The sequence below is a fragment of the Hemitrygon akajei genome, chromosome 28 (genome assembly GCF_048418815.1).
Source record: "Hemitrygon akajei chromosome 28, sHemAka1.3, whole genome shotgun sequence".
NCBI classification, from domain to species: domain Eukaryota; kingdom Metazoa; phylum Chordata; class Chondrichthyes; order Myliobatiformes; family Dasyatidae; genus Hemitrygon; species Hemitrygon akajei.
The window spans coordinates 13,427,418-13,450,294 of NC_133151.1; the positions used below are offsets into that span (position 1 = coordinate 13,427,418).

A 22,877-nucleotide genomic window follows, 5' to 3' on the forward strand; every position below is an offset into this window, starting at 1 on the left:
GTCGTTGCGAGTGGGAGAGCGTTCTTGCATCCGGGTTGAAGGCCATGTGTCAGTTTGCTATCGCTGCGCAGGCTGATGAGAAGGAGAGGCCAGATCACACAGTGGACCCATTGGGGGCGTCCGATGATGACCTACCCCTAGTTTACTGTGACCTGATGGCTCTGAAGACCCCACAGCTGCCAGAGTTGGTCCTGGGGAAATTGCAGCTGCTCAGCGAGATGACCCTGGCATTGGCACTATTTGTTACGAAGTCGAGAAGGGGACGTGGCCCAGGTGGAGAAGACACAACAAGACCCAGTGTCTCTGTTACTGAGAGAGTGGCCTCGGTTGAGGTTGAAGAACCAAATGTTATACCGGGTAATGTCACCCCCGGACTGACCTCAGCGTTGGCAGCTGGTCCTACCTGAGAAGTATTGGAGGATTGTGATGAAGTCACTGCACGATGACTCTGGACACCTGGGGGTGGAGAAGACCTATGGGTTGCTCAGGAACCGGTTTTACTGGCCCCGAATGAGGTCGGAGGTCGACGAGTATTGCAAGTCCTGCATACGCCGGAAGATGCCGGAAGATGCTGCCTGTGCAGACTGCTCTGTTGTCGCACTTGCAGAGTGCAGGGCCTTTGGATCTGCTGTGTATGGATTTCCTGGCCATAGAACCCGATACCAGCAACACAGCGAATGTCTTAGTCATCACAGACCATTACACCAGGTATGCTCAAGCATTCCCCACCAAGGATCAGAGGGCTACACAGTGGCATGAGTGCTATGGGAGAATTATTTTGTGTATTATGGCCTTCCCCGGGGGATACATAGTGACCAGGGACGGGACTTCGAGAGTAAGCTCTTCTATGAGTTACTGGATATGCTGGGAATTGAGAAATCGAGGACCACGCCCTATCATCTGCAGGGCAATCCCCAGCCAGAGAGGTTTCATCGGACCCTGCTACACATGCTCAGGACTCTGGAGATCAGCAAAAAGAACTGATGGAATCAACATATTGGACATCGAGTTCACAGCTACAACTGTACACGCAATGACACGACTGGCTACTCGCCCTATTATCTGATGTTCGGGCGTGAGGCAAGGTTGCCCATTGACCTCTGTTTTGGGACGGATGCGGGTGAAGTATCGCTGAAGCCTTACTTGAAGTATGTGGCTGATACGAAGAAGGAGCTGCAAAGGGCTTATGAGTTGTCTGGGGAGGCAGCCGCCAAGCAGAATCGGGGAAATAAGAAGAGGTATGACCAGAAGGTGAAGTTCTCCCAATTCCTGCCGGGACACCGAGTCCTCATAAGGAACTTGGGACTACCTGGGAAGCAGAAGCTGGCTGATCGCTGGTCGGGCACGCACTATCTGGCGGAGAGTCAGTTGCCCAACTTACCGGTTTTCCGGGTGAGGCCCGAGGATGGGAAGGGACTCATCAAGATTCTCCATCGGAATCACCTGTTGCCCCTGGGACGAGATATACAAGTAGAGCGGGAGCCCGGGGTGCCGGCTGCACCTAGTACCAGGACTTTGCATCCACACAGGGTGGAGGAAGAGCCCACATCGGGAGAGTCAGGCCCGGGCTAATTATGAGCATCATGAAGGGCATGACTAAATTCAGTGGGGGGAGAATGTAGGGTTCTCAGTACCAGTAACCGTGATGTTAACTGTTCAGGCTAACAAAATGGCTCCTCTGTAATGTTACTTAATGCTGTAATGGGTTCCTGTATCTGGAATGTTTGAGTTATGACTGCAGCTAAGGGGGGAACTAACCAATGGAGAATTGTTATGCTATTCTGTATGTGTGAGCTGAGTGGGAGGCGAGCAAGGAGGACAGATGTGTGAGGAGCGGACAGCGGTTCCAGGGCAACGGATACTGGACGTCGGCAGTTTGGACGGTGGCCGAAGCCTTGGAAGGTCATTGTGGATGGAACCGGAGGCGTGAACTCCAACGTATTAAAATATTATGTGCACATAACCCTAATGCGAGGAATTTAAGGTGGGGGGTTATATGAGAGGCAGGGTTTGAGGGTCGGCACAACATTGTGGGCCGAAGGGCCTGTAATGTGCTGTACTATTCTATGTTCTAAAACTGATAAACTTACTGATTTAGCGCCTTTATTTTGTCTGTTTCTACTAACCCATCACTAAGAAATCCTTATAAAGTTGTAATTATTTACTCGCCTTTGGTGTATTGTCTGATATTTTGTGTTGTGAGCTTGACTGGGGTGCATCACAACATATCCACACTGAAGCGATTGCGCTGTTGGCAGTGTTGACGGCGGTTCACCCTAGGTAAACAGGAGTAATTTTGGGGGCACAGATGCTACACATTTTATTGTTTTACAACATTGAAGCACAGTGGATTTAATTTGGCTTTTCATTTCAAAGTGAAAACAGATCTCTGCAATGTGATCTAAATTAATTACAAATATAAAACACAAAATAATCCATTCCTTAATTACTCACCCCTGCAAGTCAGTATTTAGTAGATGCATCTTCGGCAGCAATTACAGCCTTGAGTCCGTGTGGATAGGTCTCCATCAGCTTTGCACATCTGGACACTGTAATTTTTCCCATTCTTCTTTACAAAGCTGCTCAAGCTCTGTCAGATTGCACGGGGATCGTGAGTGAACAGCCCTTTTCAAGTCCAGCCACAAATTCTCAATTGGATTGAGGTCTGGACTCTGACTTGGCCATTCCAGGACATTAACTTTGTTGTTTTTAAGCCATTCTTGTGTAGCTTTGCTTTATGCTTGGGGTCGTTCTCTTGTCAGAAAACAAATCCTCTCCCAAGTCACAATTCTCTTGCAGACCGCATCAGGTTTTCCTCCAGGATTTCCCTGTATTTTGTTGCATTCATTTTACCCTCTACCTTCACAAGCCTCCCAGGGCCCACTGCAGTGAAGCATCCCCACAGCATGATGCAGCCACCACCATGCTTCATGGTAGAGTAGGAAGAAAAAGAATTTCAGGCTGTATATTATAAACATTTTGTGGTGAACTACATATACCTGTCTGGACACGCCCCCCCTGCTGACTGCTCCTGTGGCTCCTCCCACAGACCCCGGTATAAAGGCGATTGGGGCCTGAGCCCTGCCCTCAGTCTCCAAGATGGTGGTCAATTACTGCTTGTTCTTTCTTCCAGTCAATAAAAGCCAATCTCGCCTCACATCTGCGAGTTATTGATGGTGCATCACATTTCTCTGACATTAAATGTACCTACTGAAATCTATTGGTGTGGTTTTTGATGTACAGTGTCTGGCTTATGCCCAAACATAGCATTTAGTCTGATAGCCAAAAAACTAAATTTTGGTTTCATCAGACCATAGAACCTTCTTCCAGCTGACTTCCGAGTTTCCACATGCTTTCTGGCAAACTCTAGCTGAGATTTCATGTGAGTTTTTTTCAACAGTGGCTTTCTCTTTGCCACTCTCCCATAAAGTTGCGACTGTTGAAATACCTGGGCACAGTCTCTCCCATCTCAAACACTGATGCTTCTAAATCCAGAGTTGTCATAGGTCTCTTGGTGGCCTCCCTCACTAGTCCCCTTCTTGCACGGTCACTCAGACTTTGAGGATGGCCTGGTCTAGGCAGATTTACAGCAGTGCCATATTCTTTCCATTTCTTGAAGATTGACTTAACTGTACTCCAAGGGATATTCAGTGACTTGGAAATTTTCTTGTATCCATCTCCTGACCCGTGCTTTTCAATAACCTTTGCTTGAAGTGTTCTTTTGTCTTCATGGTGTAGTTTTTGCCAGGACACTGACTCTCCAACAACAGAACCCTCCAGACACAGGTGTTACTTTACTACAATCAATTGAAACACCCTGACTGAACAGGTGATCTCCATTCAACTAATTATGCGACTTCTAAAACCAATTGGCTGCACCAGTGATGATCTGGTGTGTCATATTAAATGGGGTGAATACTTATGCAATCAATTACTTTGTGTTTTATATTTGTAATTAATTTATATCACTTTGCAGAGATCTGTTTTCACTTTGACACGAAAGAGTCTTTTTCTGTTGATCGGTGTCAAAAAAAGGCAAATTAAATCCACTGTGACTCAATGTTGTAAAACAATAAAACATGAAAACTTCTGGGGGGGGGGGAGTTGAATACTTTTAGGCACTGTAATTTAACTATTTAATATATTTATATATTTACTCTAATTCATATACTGCAATGTGCTGCTTGCTCAAACACAACAAATTTCATGGCATATGCCGGTGATATTGAATATGATCCTTATTCTGACAGCCGCTATATTTCATTTGGAGTTTGAGGAGATTTGATGTGTACCAAGGACACTTGCAAATTTCTACAAATGTACCATGGAGAATATTCTAAGCGGCCGTATCAACGCCTGGTATGAAAGCTCTACTACACGGTATTGGGAAAAGCTGCAGAGAGTTGTACACTCAGCCATCTCCACCATGGGCATTAGGCTTCCCACCTTCAATGACACCTTCAAAAGATGATGCCTCAAAAGTGCAGCATCCATCATTAAGGACCCTCACCACCCAGGACATGCCCTCTTCTCATTGCTACCATCAAGCAGGCAGTACAGAAGCCTGAAGACACACACTCAATGTTTTAGGAACAGCCTTTTCCTCTCCACTGTCAGATTTCTGAATGGACCATGGACCATGAACACTCACTCACATTTTTCTGTTTCTTATTGTAACTTAGAGTAATTTTCTATGTATTGCACTGTACTGCTGCTGAAAAACAAATCTCATGACGCACAGTTTGTTGGTAGTAATAAACCTGATTCTGATTCCCTCCCACCGCTAACACAACAGATCATCAGTTCATTGTCATCATTACTAAAACATCAAACAAAAACGTATAAAATTGAACCACCACTTACTAGGGTTACAGTTAGTCCTGACACAGTCTGGATGTGAAAAAGAAACAGGATGAAGAAAAGAGAAAGCAGATTTAAGTCCTTCAAGGTAACTTCTGCAGACATCCCAAACTATTCATAGCCACCTTCTGGGGACAGACACGTGTTAAAAGGCTATTTAACGCAAGCAGTGACCCCTCCTCTCTGTTATATCAATTACAGGCAGAGTTAAAAACAGAAATTTGGACGTAAGACTTATTGAGGCAATGAATCTCCAGGTAGTATATAGCGCCAGATACTGACTTTGATAATAAATTTGGTAAGAGATCGACTGAAGCCTTTCACTCAGATATCAGCATTCCAAGGAAACTCCAGGCTCTCCAACTCCCTCATCTAAATATGATCCACTGTGTCAACTAAATCTCTCCAAGTTCAATCCAGCTCAACCAGATATTCTCAGGTGCTAAGACAGTGTATGCTTGTTGAACCTGCTCCAACTCAGGTCAGATCCAGCTGGTAACTGTCTATTCCCCAGAGAAAAGGCCATGCATTCAAACCCCAGTTCAAAGACACAAGCACATGAAGTCAGCTGCCTACTCTCACAGGTTACTAAGGATCTCATCACCTAGGACATTAAGGACTATCCAGATTACTAAAGACTGTCCATCATTACTGACCTTTATCACCCAGAACATTAAGGATTACCCAGGTTATTAAAGACCATCCATCATTAAGGACCCTCACCACCCAGGACATGCCCTCACCTCATCCAAGTCATTTCTTCTGACTCATACTGGACCCTCTCAGCCTTTCTCATCCACACACCTGTCCACATATCTGGTCCATATGCTGACCAGGATTGCCATTTAAGCTGGCGTTTGGCCCAGATCCCGCCAATCTTTTCCTACATGTCCCTGTCTAAGTGACCGCAGATTTCTTAGCTATGCCCTCAACCCCTCCCTCAATGCAGTGTGGAGGAAAGACCCTCATCATTAGCAGATGTTGGACATGCTCGGTGACCTTTCCCCTTTGCCTTTGGAGGGAGTAATTGAGCCAGTGTGTCTCTCTCGCTCATTAACCCCAGGACCTGAAGGTGTCTGAGTTTACTGGAAATGCTGATCATCGGTGCCTTGCCCCTCGGGGTTCTGTCAACCCAACACACTTCACTACCATCATCTCCATTGAGGCAGCCATTCTGGAGCGAGGGGGGTCATTTTTCAGCCAGGCCTGGGGGTTCAACACGTGTCGTCAACCATCACAGAAAAGTGGAACGCAAACAGCCACGGTCCAGTGACCCAACGCCAACCCATGTCCATCAAACAGCCCAACCCTCCCTGGTGACATCAGAGGGGGGCCCATCCACAGAAGGGCGGTCTGGTCCCGGTGTCTGAACAACGTAGAGTCCTCCTGATGTCTCAGAGAGTGGTGGGGGGGGGGGTGGGGAACAGCAGATACACACTGCACACCACTCACTGTCTGACTGTGTCAGAGATCTAGGAACTGTCTCCAAGTGGGAGAACAGAACTTTGTTCTGGAAATTTCAAAAGTATCTGATGGTCAGGGGCAGAGACCAAGCAACCAAGACACATCAGGCTCCCCACGCCCATGCTGTCCCAACAAGTGAGTTACCAACTGCACCAACAGGTCAGGGGTGGGGGAAGGGGGAGGAATAAGCTCTTCTGAGATGCCCAGAGAGTCACGAAACAATGTCACATCCTTTTGTGTCAGGCTGGCTGGGGTCTCACTGTAAGGCTACCTGCCCTGGACAGTTAGCCTGTTAAAACCAAATACAACAGTAACAATCACACAAGCTCTGTGTTACTAACAATCAGGACAACATGGACGGACACACACTCACACACACTTAACAGACACCCCACACACTCAGACACACAAATACACACAGACACACACACACAAATACACAACAACACATAGAGAAATACACACAGACATATATACACAGATGCACGTGCACACATACACAGACACACAAACTCACACTTGGACAAACATACAAACAGTCAAGTGTCCAGAAACACAGATACACACACTCCCTCTCACCAAAATATTTGTACATAAACATTCAGAGACACACACAGACACTCACAGATTTACACTCACAAACATTCTCCCTTACCAATCCACTCACTTGCACAGCCCTCCACAAACACACACTCAGACTCACACCTTGCACACAAATGTCTCACACACAGTCACTCATACCTTACACATAAGCCTCACACACACACACAAAAATTTCCCTTCAGCTTCCTTACACACAGCCCCACACACAGAATCACATGGTCACACACATACAGACTCACACACAACTGTCACACTGCACATACATTGACACACATCTCCCTCATACTTCATACACACACACACACACACACACACACACACACACACACACACACACACACACACACACACACACACACACACACACACACACACACACAAACACCCTTTCAACACTCACACACCACCACAGGACCCTGATGCAACTAACACAAGAGGTCACACAACAGCGGGGTGGTCACACTACGCCGAGTGCTGACAAACAGTCTGCCCCCCAGTACTCAGGGAACCCAGGGACTCCCGGCATGTCCCATCCAGTCCCGGTCTTTCACCTGCCGGAATCGGCGGGTGACAGCTCCCAAAGGGGCTGGGGTCGTAGGTCACCGTTGACGTGGCTGTTTGCTGTGGCCGCAGATCCAGACCATTGAAGGGTTTGGACCGTCGATGAGAGGGTGAACATGAAAGGGAGAGGAAGGGGGTGTGTGGGGAGCTGCAGTATGTCAAGTACCATGGATGACTGCTGGTATGGAGGTCGGGAAGTTACAACCATCCCAGAGACAGGAAAGATCGGCAATTATCCCAATGTCGCCACAAAATAGAAAGGTCTCAGCAGGGACAGATTCCAGGAGCTCCCCTTAACGTTTAAAAGGAGAAGGTATGTTCAGGATACAGAAACAGGCATAGTATGGAATATGTTATGCAGGGAGATGTGTATATGAGGCAGCACATTACGCAAGGAGATGTGTATGTCGGGCAGAGCGTTAGGCTGGGAGACACGTACCTTGGGCAGCACATTACGCAGGTAGATATGTACGGCAGGCAGTGCGTTACATGGAGATTGTGTGTGTGTGTGTGTGTGTGTGTGTGTGTGTGTGTGTGTGTGTGTGTGTGTGTATCATATAGTGTTTTATACAGGGAGTGTGTGTATTGGATGGTGTGTTACACAGGGAGTGCGTGCATTGGATGGCGTTTTACACAGGGAGTGTGTGCATTGGATGGCGTTTTAAACAGGGAGTGTGCGTATTGGACAGTGTGTTACATTGGGAGCATGAGTATTGGACAGTGTGTTACACAGGGAGCGTGTGTATTGGATGGTGAGTTACACAGGGAGCGTGTGTATTGAACGGTGTGTTACACGGGAAGTGTGTGTATTGGACAGCGTGTTACACAGGGAGCGTGTGTATTGGACAGTGTTAAACTGGGTGTGTGTGTGTATTAGACGGGGGTTTGCACAGAGAGTGTGTGTATCGGACAGTGGGTTACACTGGGAACGAGTGTATTGGATGGTGTGTTACACAGGGAGTGAGTGTATTGGACGGTGTGTTACACAGGGAAGGTGTGTGTTTCACGACATGTTACACAGGGATTCTGTGTATTGAATAATGTGTTATGCTGTGAGTGTTTATATTGGACAGTGTGTTACACAGGGATAGTGTGTATTGGACGGTGTGTTACAGGGGAGTGTACATATTGGACAGTGTGTTACACAGGAAGCGTGTGTATTGGACAGTGTTACACTGGGAGTGTGTGTATTTGACAGTGGGTTTCACAGTGAGTGTGTGTATTGGATAGTGTGTTACACAGGAAGTGTGTGTATTGTAGGGCGTGTTACACAGGGAGTGTGTGCATTGGATGGCGTGTTACACAGGGAGTGTGTGTATTGGACGGCGTGTTACACAGGGAGTGTGTGTATTGGACAGTATGTTACACAGGGAGTGTGTGCATTGGACGACATGTTACACAGGGAGTGTGTGCGTTGGATGGCATGTTACACAGGGAGTGTGTGCATTGGATAGTGTGTTACACAGGAAGTGTGTGTATTGTACGGCGTGTTACACAGGGAGTGTGTGCATTGGATGGCGTGTTACACAGGGAGCGTGTGAATTAGACAGTGTTACACTGGGAGTGTGTGTATTGGACGGTGTGTTACAGGGGAGTGTACATATTGGACAGTGTGTTACACAGGAAGTGTGTGTATTGTACGGCGTGTTACACAGGGAGTGTGTGTATTGCGTGGTGTGTTACACAGGGAGCGTGTGTATTGGATGGCGTGTTACACAGGGAGTGTGTGTATTGGATGGCATGTTACACAGGGAGCGTGTGTATTGGACAGTGTGTTACAGGGGAGTGTACATATTGGACAGTGTGTTACACAGGAAGCGTGTGTATTGGACAGTGTTACACTGGGAGTGTGTGTATTTGACAGTGGGTTTCACAGTGAGTGTGTGTATTGGATGGTGTGTTACACAGGGCCTGTGTGCATTGGACAGTGTTTTACACTGTGAGTGTCTATATTGGATATTGTGTACACAGGGAGTGTGTGTATTGGATGGCGTGTTACACAGGGAGTGTGTGTATTGCGTGGTGTGTTACACAGGGAGTGTGTGCATTGGATGGCGTGTTACACAGGGAGTGTGTGTATTGCGTGGTGTGTTACACATGGAGTGTGTGCATTGGATGGCGTGTTACACAGGGAGTGTGTGCATTGGATGGCGTGTTACACAGGGAGTGTGTGCATTGGATGGCGTGTTACACAGGGAGTGTGTGTATTGCGTGGTGTGTTACACAGGGAGTGTGTGCATTGGATGGCGTGTTACACAGTGAGTGTGTGCATTGGATGGCGTGTTACACAGGGAGTGTGTGTATTGCGTGTTGTGTTACACAGGGAGTGTGTGCATTGGATGGCGTGTTACACAGGGAGTGTGTGCATTGGATGGCATGTTACACAGGGAGCGTGTGTATTAGACAGTGTTACATAGGGATAGTGTGTATTGGACGGTGTGTTACAGGGGAGTGTACATATTGGACAGTGTGTTACACAGGAAGCGTGTGTATTGGACAGTGTTACACTGGGAGTGTGTGTATTTGACAGTGGGTTTCACAGTGAGTGTGTGTATTGGATGGTGTGTTACACAGGGCCTGTGTGCATTGGACAGTGTTTTACACTGTGAGTGTCTATATTGGACATTGTGTACACAGGGAGTGTGTGTATTGGATAGCGTGTTACACAGGAAGTGTGTGTATTGTAGGGCGTGTTACACAGAGAGTGTGTGTATTGCGTGGTGTGTTACACAGGGAGTGTGTGCATTGGATGGCGTGTTACACAGGGAGTGTGTGTATTGCGTGGTGTGTTACACAGGGAGTGTGTGCATTGGATGGCGTGTTACACAGGGAGTGTGTGCATTGGATGGCGTGTTACACAGGGAGTGTGTGTATTGCGTGTTGTGTTACACAGGGAGTGTGTGCATTGGATGGTGTGTTACACAGGGAGTGTGTGCATTGGATGGCATGTTACACAGGGAGCGTGTGTATTAGACAGTGCTACACAGGGATAGTGTGTATTGGACGGTGTGTTACAGGGGAGTGTACATATTGGACAGTGTGTTACACAGGAAGCGTATGTATTGGACAGTGTTACACTGGGAGTGTGTGTATTTGACAGTGGGTTTCACAGTGAGTGTGTGTATTGGATGGTGTGTTACACAGGGCCTGTGTGCATTGGACAGTGTTTTACACTGTGAGTGTCTATATTGGACATTGTGTACACAGGGAGTGTGTGTATTGGATGGCATGTTACACAGGGAGTGTGTGCATTGGATGGTGTGTTACACAGGGAGTGTGTGTATTGTGTGGTGTGTTACACAGGGAGTGTGTGTATTGTGTGGTGTGTTACACAGGGAGTGTGTGTATTGGACGGCGTGTTACACAGGGAGTGTGTGCATTGGATGGTGTGTTACACAGGGAGTGTGTGTATTGGACGGCACGTTACACAGGGAGTGTGTGCATTGGATGGCGTGTTACACAGGGAGTGTGTGCATTGGATGGCATGTTACACAGGGAGCGTGTGTATTAGACAGTGCTACACAGGGATAGTGTGTATTGGACGGTGTGTTACAGGGGAGTGTACATATTGGACAGTGTGTTACACAGGAAGCGTGTGTATTGGACAGTGTTACACTGGGAGTGTGTGTATTTGACAGTGGGTTTCACAGTGAGTGTGTGTATTGGATGGTGTGTTACACAGGGCCTGTGTGCATTGGACAGTGTTTTACACTGTGAGTGTCTATATTGGACATTGTGTACACAGGGAGTGTGTGTATTGGATGGCATGTTACACAGGGAGTGTGTGCATTGGACGGCATGTTACACAGGGAGTGTGTGCATTGGATGGTGTGTTACACAGGGAGTGTGTGTATTGTGTGGTGTGTTACACAGGGAGTGTGTGTATTGGACGGCGTGTTACACAGGGAGTGTGTGCATTGGATGGTGTGTTACACAGGGAGTGTGTGTATTGGACGGCACGTTACACAGGGAGTGTGTGCATTGGATAGTGTGTTACACAGGGAGTGTGTGTATTGGACGGCGTGTTACACAGGGAGTGTGTGCATTGGATGGTGTGTTACACAGGGAGTGTGTGTATTGGACGGCACGTTACACAGGGAGTGTGTGCATTGGATAGTGTGTTACACAGGAAGTGTGTGTATTGGACGGCACGTTACACAGGGAGTGTGTGCATTGGATAGTGTGTTACACAGGAAGAGTGTGTATTGTGTGGTGTGTTACACAGGGAGTGTGTGTATTGGACGGCGTGTTACACAGGGAGTGTGTGTATTGGACAGTATGTTACACCATGAGTGTAGTATTGGATGGCGTGTTAACCAGAGGGTGTGTGTTTATTGGACAGTGTGTTAACCCGGTGTTTGTGCATTGGACGGTGTGTGTACTGGACATTGACTTTCACAGGGAGGTATCTGCGTTACTCGGGAAGATGGATGTATTAGATGTGTTGTGACTTGGTAGTTTTTCTGTACCTCCTACAATGAATGTTGTTTTTAACTTGTTAATAAGTTACCTGAGCTGACTCTTTCTAATTGTTTCAGAGACATTGATTGGCTGCTTCCTTTCGAGCTGATCTCTGTGTCTTGAACATACACTGTCACATTCTCTCCACTCGGTGTCAGTCTCCGACACACAAAGAGACATAATCTGCTTTGTTTCACAGTGAATGCTGGCTCCAAATCTCCGCTTACTGAAAAAGGCATCTCTTCAATGCCTGAAGCCGGGCTTGTCTCCCAGAAATGGGCAAGTAAGACCACTAGCTGTTGTTCGCAGTGTTGGGAAATCTGAGGGTTGTAATCCATACCACAGCTCCGGAATAATGAGAACAGAGGTCACATTGACAGGTTACATTCACCAGACGCAGGAGCAATGGGCTGTCCCAGATCCAAATCACCCCTCACCTATTCATTCGTCTGCTCACCCACCTTTTTCCTGGCAGGTTCCTGTGGGATGTGCAATGTATCCCAACCCAACTTGTTAAAATGAATCTGTAGGGAAGCTAGAATGTCTTATCCTTATGCATGTTCCATCCCAACATCTGACATTGGTCCTGACCCCAAATGAACCCAACACGACCTTTACTCCAAGCCTTATTGGATTCAAAAGAGATTCCTAATGAACCTAACATGACCTTTACCTGATCCCCACTGAAACCAACACAACCTTTACCTGACCCGTTCTAAACCTAGCACAACCTTTATCCTGAATGCCTGTGGAACAATGTCTTTGGGACAGGTGTGAAGGATGTGCTATTGAACGCCCACCTCCATTCCCAATCAAAGCTTCTGTTGAGATTCCCCAAGAAAACCACTGATCCCCCAATTCTCAACTGCATCCATCTCGTTCCTGCCCCATTCCCAAAACCCCTCCACCATCTCCGCCCGAGTCTCCTTCATACCCCCACTCTCAATGATCCTCCTCATCCCATCTCTGTGAGCCTCACCCCCACTCTCAATGATCCTCCTCATCCCATCTCTGTGAGCCTCAACCCCACTCTCAATGACCCTCCTCATCCCATCTCTGTGAGCCTCACCCCCACTCTCAATGATCCTCCTCATCCCATCTCAGTGAGCCTCACCCCCACTCTCAATGACCCTCCTCATCCCATCTCAGTGAGGCTCACCCCACTCTCAATGACCCTCCTCATCCCATCTTTGTGAGCCTCACCCCCACTCTCAATGATCCTCCTCATCCCATCTCAGTGAGGCTCACCCCACTCTCAATGACCCTCCTCACCCATCTCCTTCCCACTCTTCATATCTCAGTGAGCCTCACACCACTCTCAATGACCCTCCTCACCCATTAACTTACCCACACCATCGATCTTTTTTAATCCCCTCATTCCGCAACACCACCATTCCTCACTCCCAAGCCATTCTGCTGAATGGAGTTCTTTCACACTCCAGTCTCCAGCTTGCTCTTTATCCCATCTCATTCCCGCTCGCTGATCTCCTTGGTCACCTCCCCTTTCTCAGTGATACCCCTTGCACCCCGCTAATTACCCACCTCATATACGCCCTTGCCACATCTCCCCAGTCTCCACCTCCCCCCTCATCCCTATCTCATGCCTACTCCTCCAATCTTTGATCCAGCCCCCATCTCATTCAAATTCCTCAGATCCCCTCCATTCTCAATACCCTCCTCATACCCATCTCGTTACCCCCTTCCCTTTCTAGTTAGTTTCCTATTGCCCCTCCTGGAGGACTCTCTCCAGCCAGGTTGAGGTGGGGTGGGGTTTAACCACCTGCCTTTGCTCCTGTTCCTGGTTGTACCAGCAGTGATGTTCCAATGTGTTTCCATGGCAACGGGTGCCCCCCCACTCTCCCTCCATTCCTCCCTCCTCCCTCCAACTGTGAGTTGTTGTTATGGCTGAACTCCAGGGAGAGCCTGCACCACCAATTCTGGAAGTGAGAATTCGCGATGCGGGAGGCTCAGACCATCCAGTTACCATGGAAACAAGTCACCATCACAGCTGACAATGGTGCACCCACTAGGCGAGGTGACCATGGTGATGAGATCGGGCGTCAGGGAGTGGTGGACTTACTGGGAAGAACAGTGTGAGACAATTAGAGGATAGGACACAACATCAGACGAGAACAGATGAGACTGGGGAGTTGACCAGTACTGACAAAAAATGGTGCAGCAGACAAATTCACAGATGTTTTAAGGAAGATGCCAAGTTTCATCCACTCAGACCAATGAGGAGCAGGGGGACAGACTGTGTCCACACAGGGGACAAGCAACATTTGACTGAATGGCAGCCCATTTTCCCTCAGGATAGAGAGCACAGCCATCAGGAAGAGCAGACACACTTGGTGACCGCGTCTGGTCACACGGACGAGGGAGGTGACCGTGTCTGGTCACATGGTCAGACGGACAAAGGAGGTGAACATGTCTGGTCAGACTGACAACTGTGTTTGGTCACACAGTGAGGTGGACACAGAAGGATCCTTGCTTCTTCAGATCTGACTGGACAATACTTGTCGCTGTGGCAAAGGTAGCCGTAATCCTCGGTAGGGGGAGAGGGGAAGGAGGGCTTACCTAGGTTAACCGTGAGTTTTACACGCCCTCCATCCAGCTCCAGCCTCAGGGTGTCTGCAGAGTCCTTGGACGTTGTGGCCATGAGCAGGCCGTAGGCTCGCTGGGACATGAACCTCAGCGAGATGTCCTCTGCCTCCGTGTGCATCACCAGGGGCATCATGATCTTCAGGTACATGCTGCCGTCGTAGCTCAGAACAGTGCCCTCTGGGGGGGGGGGGGAGAGCAGATCAGACAGTGAGGGGTGCAGAAAGATCAGCAGTGGGGGTTACAGGGTTACAGACAGGGTGAATGTGCACAGGGTCATGGGACCAACGGCCAGAGGGATTTGATAGGAACAGAAGGGCGACTTCACACAGAGGGTGCGTTTCTTCCCACCATCCAAAGACGTACGGGATTAGGGTTGGGAGATTGATATACAGTTCAGAATAGACCTTTCAAGCCATGCCGCCCAGAAATCTTCCCAACTTCACCCTAGCCTAATCGCATGACAATATACAATGACCTACCCATCAGTATGACTTTGGACTGTGAGTGAAAACCAGAGAACTTGGAGGAAATCTACAGGGTCATGGGGAGAGCACACAAACTCCTTACAGGCAGCAGCAGGAATTGAACCTGGGTCACCCGTGCTGTAAGCGTTGAGCTAACCTTTGTGCTACTGGGCCACCCCAGTACGTTGACATCAAAAGCACAGTAAGACTTGTGGGCTTCCCTCAGCATATCCTCGGACTGTGGTGCCCATATATTTCACTGTATGTTTCAACGTCCCTGTGACAAATCTTTATCATGCGCTGTTATTTGTACCTTTCTGACAGACCATGTTCTCACTTAGCACATCAAACGCGGTCACAGGCAGATTTGATGTGTTAATAGTTGAGATGTTTGTGTGTGCTCAGAGAGCTTGGGTGTCTGGGATCTCTGTCCCCAGAATCTGTGTGAGTTATTTTGTCCCGGGAAAGGTGTTTGAACATTCTGGTGTGTCTCACTGTAGTTTGTCATTCAAAGGAAGCGCTGTCAGACTCTGAATATTAAAGTGAGCAATGTCACCACAGCTGTTAAAATTGTATGGAATCACCTGGTGTTAGCTTTGATCTTAAGCATATAAACACACACAAAATACTGGAGGAACTCAGCAGGTCAGGCAACATCTATTGAGGGCCGAGAGCCTTCGTCAGGATTGCAAAGGAAGGGGGAAGAGGAGAACCTGAACCCCTTCTCCTCCCCTCACCTATCTATCACCTTCCTCTGATGCCCCTCCTTCTTCCTTTTCTTCCATAGTCCACCCTCCTCTCCTATCAGATTCCTTCCTCTCCAACCCTTTACCACAAAGTTCAAAGTTAATTTATTATCGAAGTACGTATCTGTCACCATACACTTCCCTGAGTTTCATTTTCCTGCAGGCCTTCACAGTGGAACAAAGAAATACAATAGAATCAATGAAAAGCTACTCACAAAGACAGACAAACTATCAATGTGCAAAGACAAATTCTTCCACCTCTCACTTCCCAGCTTCTCACTTCATCCCCCCAGTACAACCACCCTCTCACCTCTCACCTGCCTATTTGTACCCCTCCTCTCCCCCACCTTCTCATTCTGGCTTCATCCCCCTTCCTTTCCAGTCCTGATGAAGGGTCTGGTTATCTCTCTCCATAGATGCTGCCTGACCTACTGAGTCCCCCAGCGTTTTGAGTGTGCTGATGAAGATTTCCACGTCTGCAGAATTCCTTACGTTTCGCGGTGATGTATGAAATTGGAGATTGGGAGGCTCAGCTGAGAGGATCCCCAGGAGAATGGTTGCACGTTGTGCTGAGTACAGATCTGTATATTAATGAAGTCAGCGTCTCTCTGGTGACTCAGGTCTCTGGTTGTTACCAGCAGGGACCAGTGTTGTTACCCACCACTACCCCTCCTTCAGAACATGGGACTGTGTTGCCTCTGGTGGTCAGTATCTCACATTCCGTGCCATCAGCCACCACATCCCCCCCCCCCCCCCACCCCACACACTCTGGGACATGGGCTCTGAGTCCCGTCTGAGGGCCTTCGTCAGCTCAAGCTGCAAAGGAGAAGTGTGGGATCTTCTCAGGAAGGATCGAGATGGTTCAGGGTCAGTGGTGTCTCATCATCGTGAGTCACCTCCAAATAGTAAGACTAACATTCCACGCCCCCTCACTGGATGTAGAAGGTGAGCGGGGGGTAGAATACCTTTGTTAAAGTTGACAGAGCAGGAAGCATTCAGGGCTGCCCAGGGCTACATTTCTAATTCCTCCCCCATCTAAGGGAGGGGAGACCTTCAAAGAGAGATGGTTGGTGCTGGTTTCTCCACTGAAGGAGAGTGGGAGAGCTGGATCTGGGCTTCCCAAGGTGGGGAGACTTTCAGAGGGTCGGGCTGGTGCTGGTCTCTCCCTGAAAGAAGGATGCACCCTCTGTGTGGTTCATCTGCACAGGAGAGGTGAGAGACTTTCGGAGAAGTGGGGGAAGCTGGTCCTTGTCTCCCCACCAGAGGAAGAGGAGACCTTCAGGGAGAGTGGGTTGAAGTGGAGGTGGTTGCCCTTGGGAGGAGAAGAGGCTGTGAAGTGACGCCAACAAGTTCAGGGAGACAAGTTCCTCATGCTCTCCCCTGCGTCCATGAGCGGGAGAGAGAGTTCGGTGTCCCTCGCGGCCGAGGATTGGAGAGTGAGGTCAGTGTCGAGGATGCCCGACGGTGAGAGTGCGGGTTCAGTGCTCCCTGAAACACGAGGGTGCAGCAACGTCAGCATCACTGGGTCTCGAGGGAGAGAGAGTTTGCTGCCTCTGATGCCCCTGTGGGAGAGCAAGTTCGATACGCGCCACTCCCCAACTCCCCAGCACCTCATGCCCCCCCACCCCCCAGCGCCACCCCTATTCCCCAGCTCCCCACCAACCTGTCTCGCAGTTCCTGCCGAAGAACCCTGTGCCAGTGCAGTCGCAGATGTAGCGATTCCAACCCTCCCGGCAGCTGCCGCCATTGCGACAGGGTCCACTGGCGCACTGCCGGAGGGTCTCTCGGGAGCAGAAACCACTCACGCCACCAGCGCCCTGCATCTCGGCCAGTCGCCGGACGTCCCGGCTCTGGCCGTCAATGAACAGGTCCCGCACGCAGCCCACGTAGCCGTAGTTGAGGAAGGCCGTCCACAGCTCCGGCGGCAACGCCACGTCCAGCCGGTTCTCGGGGAGCCCGCCCAGGTACATGGCGCTGTCCAGGTCCAGAATCTCGCTCTCCCCGTTCGCCATGAAGGGCAGGTGACGGCTGTTGACGGAGATCGAACCTGTGGGTGGGACGGGAACAGGCACAGCCATCAGGGAGTCTGCTCGGCCCATCCCATCCCATCCTGTTCAGACTGTTCCAACGCAGACATGCTGGAATCCATTACAGGAGCTCACCATGATAGTCAGCAGAGCAGGAGTTGGGACTGACCGGAGCAGAGGAGAGTGGACAGTCTACATCTCAGGTCCGTGATGAGTCCGGATAAAGTGGAATTGAGAGGGTGTGACACATAGGAGCAGCTTCTTCGCCTCTGCTATCAGATTTCTGAATGGTCCATGAATCCATCGACACTACCTCACTATTTATTTTTAATATTTCTTATTGTAACCAAGTAACTAACGTATTGTACTGTACTGCTGCCACAAAACAACAAATTTCATGACATACAGTACTGTACAAAAGTATTCACCCCCGACCCCTGAAGTTTTCATGTTTTACTGTTTTCCAACATTGAATCATAGTGGATTTAATTTGGCTTTTTTGACACTGATCAACAGAAAAAGACTTTTGTGTCAAAGTGAAAACAGATCTCTACAAAGTGATTTAAATTAATTACAAATATAAAACACAAAATAATTGATTGCATAAGTATTCACCCGCTTCTAGTCAGTATTTAGTAGATGCACGTTTGGCAGCAATTACAATTTGAGTCTGTGTGGATCGGTCTCTATCAGCTTTGCACATCTGGACACCGCAATTTTTCCCCATTTTTCTTTACAAAACTGCTCAAGCTCTGTCAGATTGCATTGGGATCGTGAGTGAACAACCCTTTTCAAATCCAGCCATAAATTCTCAAATGAAATTAAGTCACACTCTGACTTGACCACTACAGGACAGTAACTTCGTTGTTTTTCAAGCCATGCCTGTGTAGCTTTGGCTTTATGTTTGGCGATCATTGTCTTGTTGGAAAACAAATCTTCTCCCAAGTCACAGGTCTCTTACAACATCAGATTTTCCTCCAAGATTTCCCTGTATTTTGCTGCATTGATTTTACCCTCTGCCTTCACGAGCCTTCCAGGGCCTGCGGCAGTGAAGCATCCCCACCACAGTTCACAGTGGGGATGGTGTGTTTTGATGATGTACCAGATGACTGGAAATTGCAAATGTTACTCTGCTATTTAAGAAGGGTGGGAGGCAGCAGAAATGAAACTCTAGACCTGTTAGCTTGACATCAGTGGTTGGGAAGTTGTTGGAATTGATTGTTAAGGATATGATTACAGAGTACTTGGTGACACATGACAAGATAGGCCAAAGCCAGCATGGTTTCCTGAACGGAAAATCCTGCTTGACTAACCTACTGCAATTTTTTTGGGAAATGACAAGCAGGGTAGACAAAGAAGATGCAATGGAAGTGGTGTACTTGGACTTTCAGAAGGCCTTTGACAAGGTGCTACACATGAGGCTGCTTAGCAATATAAGAGCCCATGGAATTACAGTGGAATTAGTAGGTGGAGCATTGGCTGATCAGCAGAAAACAGAGAGTGGGAATAAAGGGATCCTATTCTAGCTGGCTGCCGGTTACCAGGAGTTCCACAGGGGTCGGTATTAGGACCGCTGCTTTTTACAGCGTAAGTCAATGATTTGGACTATGGGATGAATGGATTTGTGGCTAAATTTGCCGATGATACAAAGATAGGTGGAGGATAGGCGGGTAGCGTTGAGGAAACAGGAGAGCCTGCAGAGAAACTTAGATAGTTTACGGGAATGGGCAAAGAAGTGGCAAATGAAATACAATATTGGGAAGTGTATGGTCATGAACTTTGATGGAAGAAATAAATGGGCAGACTAGTATTTAAATGGGCAGAAAATTCAACATGCAGAGATGCAAAGGGACTTGGGAGTCCTTGTGCAAGATAGGAGTAGTCTCTCGAAGTCCGAGGAAGACGGATGTGTTGCGCAGTCAATGTCTGTGGGCACACATATGACTTCTGAGGCCAAAGTCTGAAGCGCAGATACGGTTGCAGATGGGGCAAGGAGCACCGCCTGTTGGGGCAGGAGCGGACGCCTTCCTGTGTCTTTCTTGACTCGCCTTGAGGCGCTGCATGCGCCAGTTGGCTTGGAAGTTGTTTGCTGCCTTGGAGCATAGATTGCGCCACTTGGACCGATCAGCAGCAGTGTGTTTGAGATCACGGGGCTGGAGTTTGGCCCACTTAAGGTTTGACTTGAGGTTGCCCTTGTACCTCTTCCTTGGACGACCTTGGGCACGGTTGCCCTGCTCCAGTTCTCCGTAGAACAACTGATGTGGCATTCTGGACTCATCCATGCAGATCACATGGCCGGTCCATCTGAGCTGAGCCTTCAAAACCTTGGCTTCAATGCTTGTGGAATTGGCTCGGTCCAGGACTGTCAGGTTGGAGATATGGTCTTGCCAGCGGATTTGCATGATTGATCGCAGAGCGCGATTGTGGAATTGTTCAAGCTGTTTGACATGTCTGCGATACAGTGTCCAGGTTTCACAGTCATATAGAAGTGATGACACCACAACCACAACCTGGTTCCAAGGTTCTGCAAGATACTCTAAAGGTTAACCTCCAGGTTGAGTCGGTAGTGAAAAAGGCAAATGCAATGTTGGCATTCATTTCTTCAGGTATAGAATATAAAAGCCGGGATATGATGTTGAGGCACATGAGACCAGACTTGGAGTGTTGTGTGCGTTTTTGGGCTCCTTATTTTAGAAAGGATATACTGACATTGGAGAGGGTTCAGAGAAGATTCACGAGAATGATTCCAGGAATGAAACGGTTACCGTATGAGGAATGTTTGGTATCTCTTGGGCTGTATTCCCTGGAGTTCAGGAGAATGAGAGGGGATCTCATAGAAACATTCCGAATGTTAAAAGGCCTGAACAGATTGGATATGGCAAAGTTATTTCCCATGGTAGGGGAGTCTAGGACAAGAAGGCACGACTCCAGGATTGAAGGATGTCTATGAAGAACAAAGATCCAGGGCAATTACATGTGTCAGAGGGTGGTAAATCTGTGGAATTTGTTGCCACGAGTGGCTGTGGAGGCCAAGTCATTGTGTGTATTTAAGGCAGAGATAAATAGATTCTTGATTAGCCAGGGAGTCAAAGGGTATGGGGTGAAAGCAGGGGAGTGGGAATGACTGGAAGAATTGGATCAGACCATGATTGAATGGCAGTACAGACTCAATGGGTTGAATGGCCTACTATGGCTCCTAGATCTTATGGTCTTATGATGTGCAATGTTTGGCTTATGCCAAACATAGCATTTAGTTTGATGGACAAAAAGCTCAATTTTGGTTTCATCAGAACCTTGAACCTTCTTCCAGCTGACTTCAGAGTCTCCCACATGCCTTCTGGCAAACTCTAGCTGACAGTTCATGTGAGATTTTTTTCCAAAAGTGGCTTTCTCTTTGCCACTCTCCTATAAAGCTTTGACTGATGAAACACCCATCTCACCCACTGAAGCTGGTAACTGCTCCAGAGTTGTCATAGGTCTCTTGGTGGCCTCCCTCACTGGACCCCTTCTTGCATGGTCACTCAGTTTTTGAGGATGGCCTGCTCTAGGCCTGTACCAGAAAACCAGGTATGATTTGCGGAGGGCTATTTCAAGAGCGAAGAGACAACTTTGAACGAAGTTGGAGGCGACATCGGATGCAAGGCAACTCTGGCAAGGTCTGCAAGACATCACTTCTTACAAAGCAAAACCCAAAAGCATGAATAGTAGCCATGCTTCACTACCAGATGAACTCAATGTTTTCTATGCACACTTTGAAAGGGAGAACACAGCTACAGCTGTGAAGATCCCTGCTGCACCTGATGACCCTGTGATCTCTGTCTCAGAAGCCGACGTTAGGCTGTTTTTAAAGAGAGTGAACCCTTGCAAGGCGGAAGATCCCGATCGAGTACCTGGTGAGGCTCTGAAAACCTGTGCCAACCAACTAGCGGAAGTATTCAAGGACATTTTCAACCTCTCACTGCTACGGGCTAAGTTCCCACTTGCTTCAAAAAGGCAACAATTATACCAGTGCCTAAGAAGAATAATGTGCACTGCCTTAATGACTATCGCCCGGTAGCACTCACATCGGCAGTGATGAAATGCTTTGAAAGGTTGTTTATGACTAGACTGAACTCCTGCCTCAGCAAGGACCTGGACCCATTGCAATTTGCCTATCGCCACAATAGGTCAATGGCAGACACAATCTCAATGGCTCTCCACACGGCTTTAGGCCACCTGGGCAACACAAACACCTACGTCAGGATGCTGTTCATCAACTATAACTCAGCATTTAATACCATTATTCCCACAATCCGGATTGAGAAGTTGTAGAACCTGGGCCTCTGTACCTCTCTCTGCAATTGGATCCTCGACTTTCTAACCAGAAGACCACAATCTGTGCAGATTGATGATAACATATCCTCCTCACTGACGATCAACATTGGTACACATCAGGGGTGTGTGCTTGGCCCACTGCTCTACTCTCTATATACACATGACTGTGTGGTTAGGCATAGCTCAAATACCATCTATAAATTTGCTGACGATACAACCATTGTTGGTAGAATCTCAGGTGGTGATGAGAGGGCGTACAGGAGTGAGATATGCCAACTAGTGGAATGATGCCACAGCAACAACCTGGCACTCAACGTCAGTAAGATGAAAAAGCTGATTTTGGTCCTCTGGAAGGGTAAGACGAAGGAACACAAGGAGACTGAAGGAGAGAGTGAGCAGCTTCAAGTTCCTGGGTGTCAAGATCTCTGAGGATCTAACCTGGTTCCAACATGTCGATGTAGTTATAAAGAAGGCAAGACAGTGATCACACTTCATTAGGACTTTGAAGAGATTTAGCATGTCAACAAAATACACTCAAAAACTTCTATAGTTGTACCGTGGAGGGCATTCTTTCAGGCTGCATCACTGTCTGGTATGGAGGGGCTACTGCATGGGACCGAAAGAAGCTGCAGAAGGTTGTAAATCTAGTCAGCTCCATCTTGGGCACTAGCTTACAAAGTACACAGGGCATCTTCAAGGAGCGGTGTCTCAGAAAGGCAGCGTCCATTAAAGACCTCCAGCACTCAGGGCATGCCCTTTTCTCACTGTTAGCA

General features: G+C 48.2%; 1 protein-coding gene across 24 annotated transcripts in view; it reads right to left on the bottom strand.

Moving 5' to 3' along the window:
- The window catches only part of LOC140717693 (neurexin-2-like), a 1,248,008-nt gene that overhangs the window by 708,338 nt on the left and 516,793 nt on the right, over positions 1-22,877 (bottom strand). For 17 of the 24 annotated variants that reach the window (XM_073031347.1, XM_073031345.1, XM_073031342.1 and 14 more), the window contains 3 exons: positions 17,427-17,810; positions 14,527-14,730; positions 4,864-4,890 (listed from right to left, as the gene is read on the bottom strand). In XM_073031347.1, coding sequence (XP_072887448.1) covers positions 4,864-4,890; positions 14,527-14,730; positions 17,427-17,810 — 615 coding nt within the window. The remainder of the gene's footprint in view (positions 1-4,863; positions 4,891-14,526; positions 14,731-17,426; positions 17,811-22,877) is intronic. The other 7 variants (XM_073031362.1, XM_073031351.1, XM_073031361.1 and 4 more) reach the window with 1 other exon arrangement.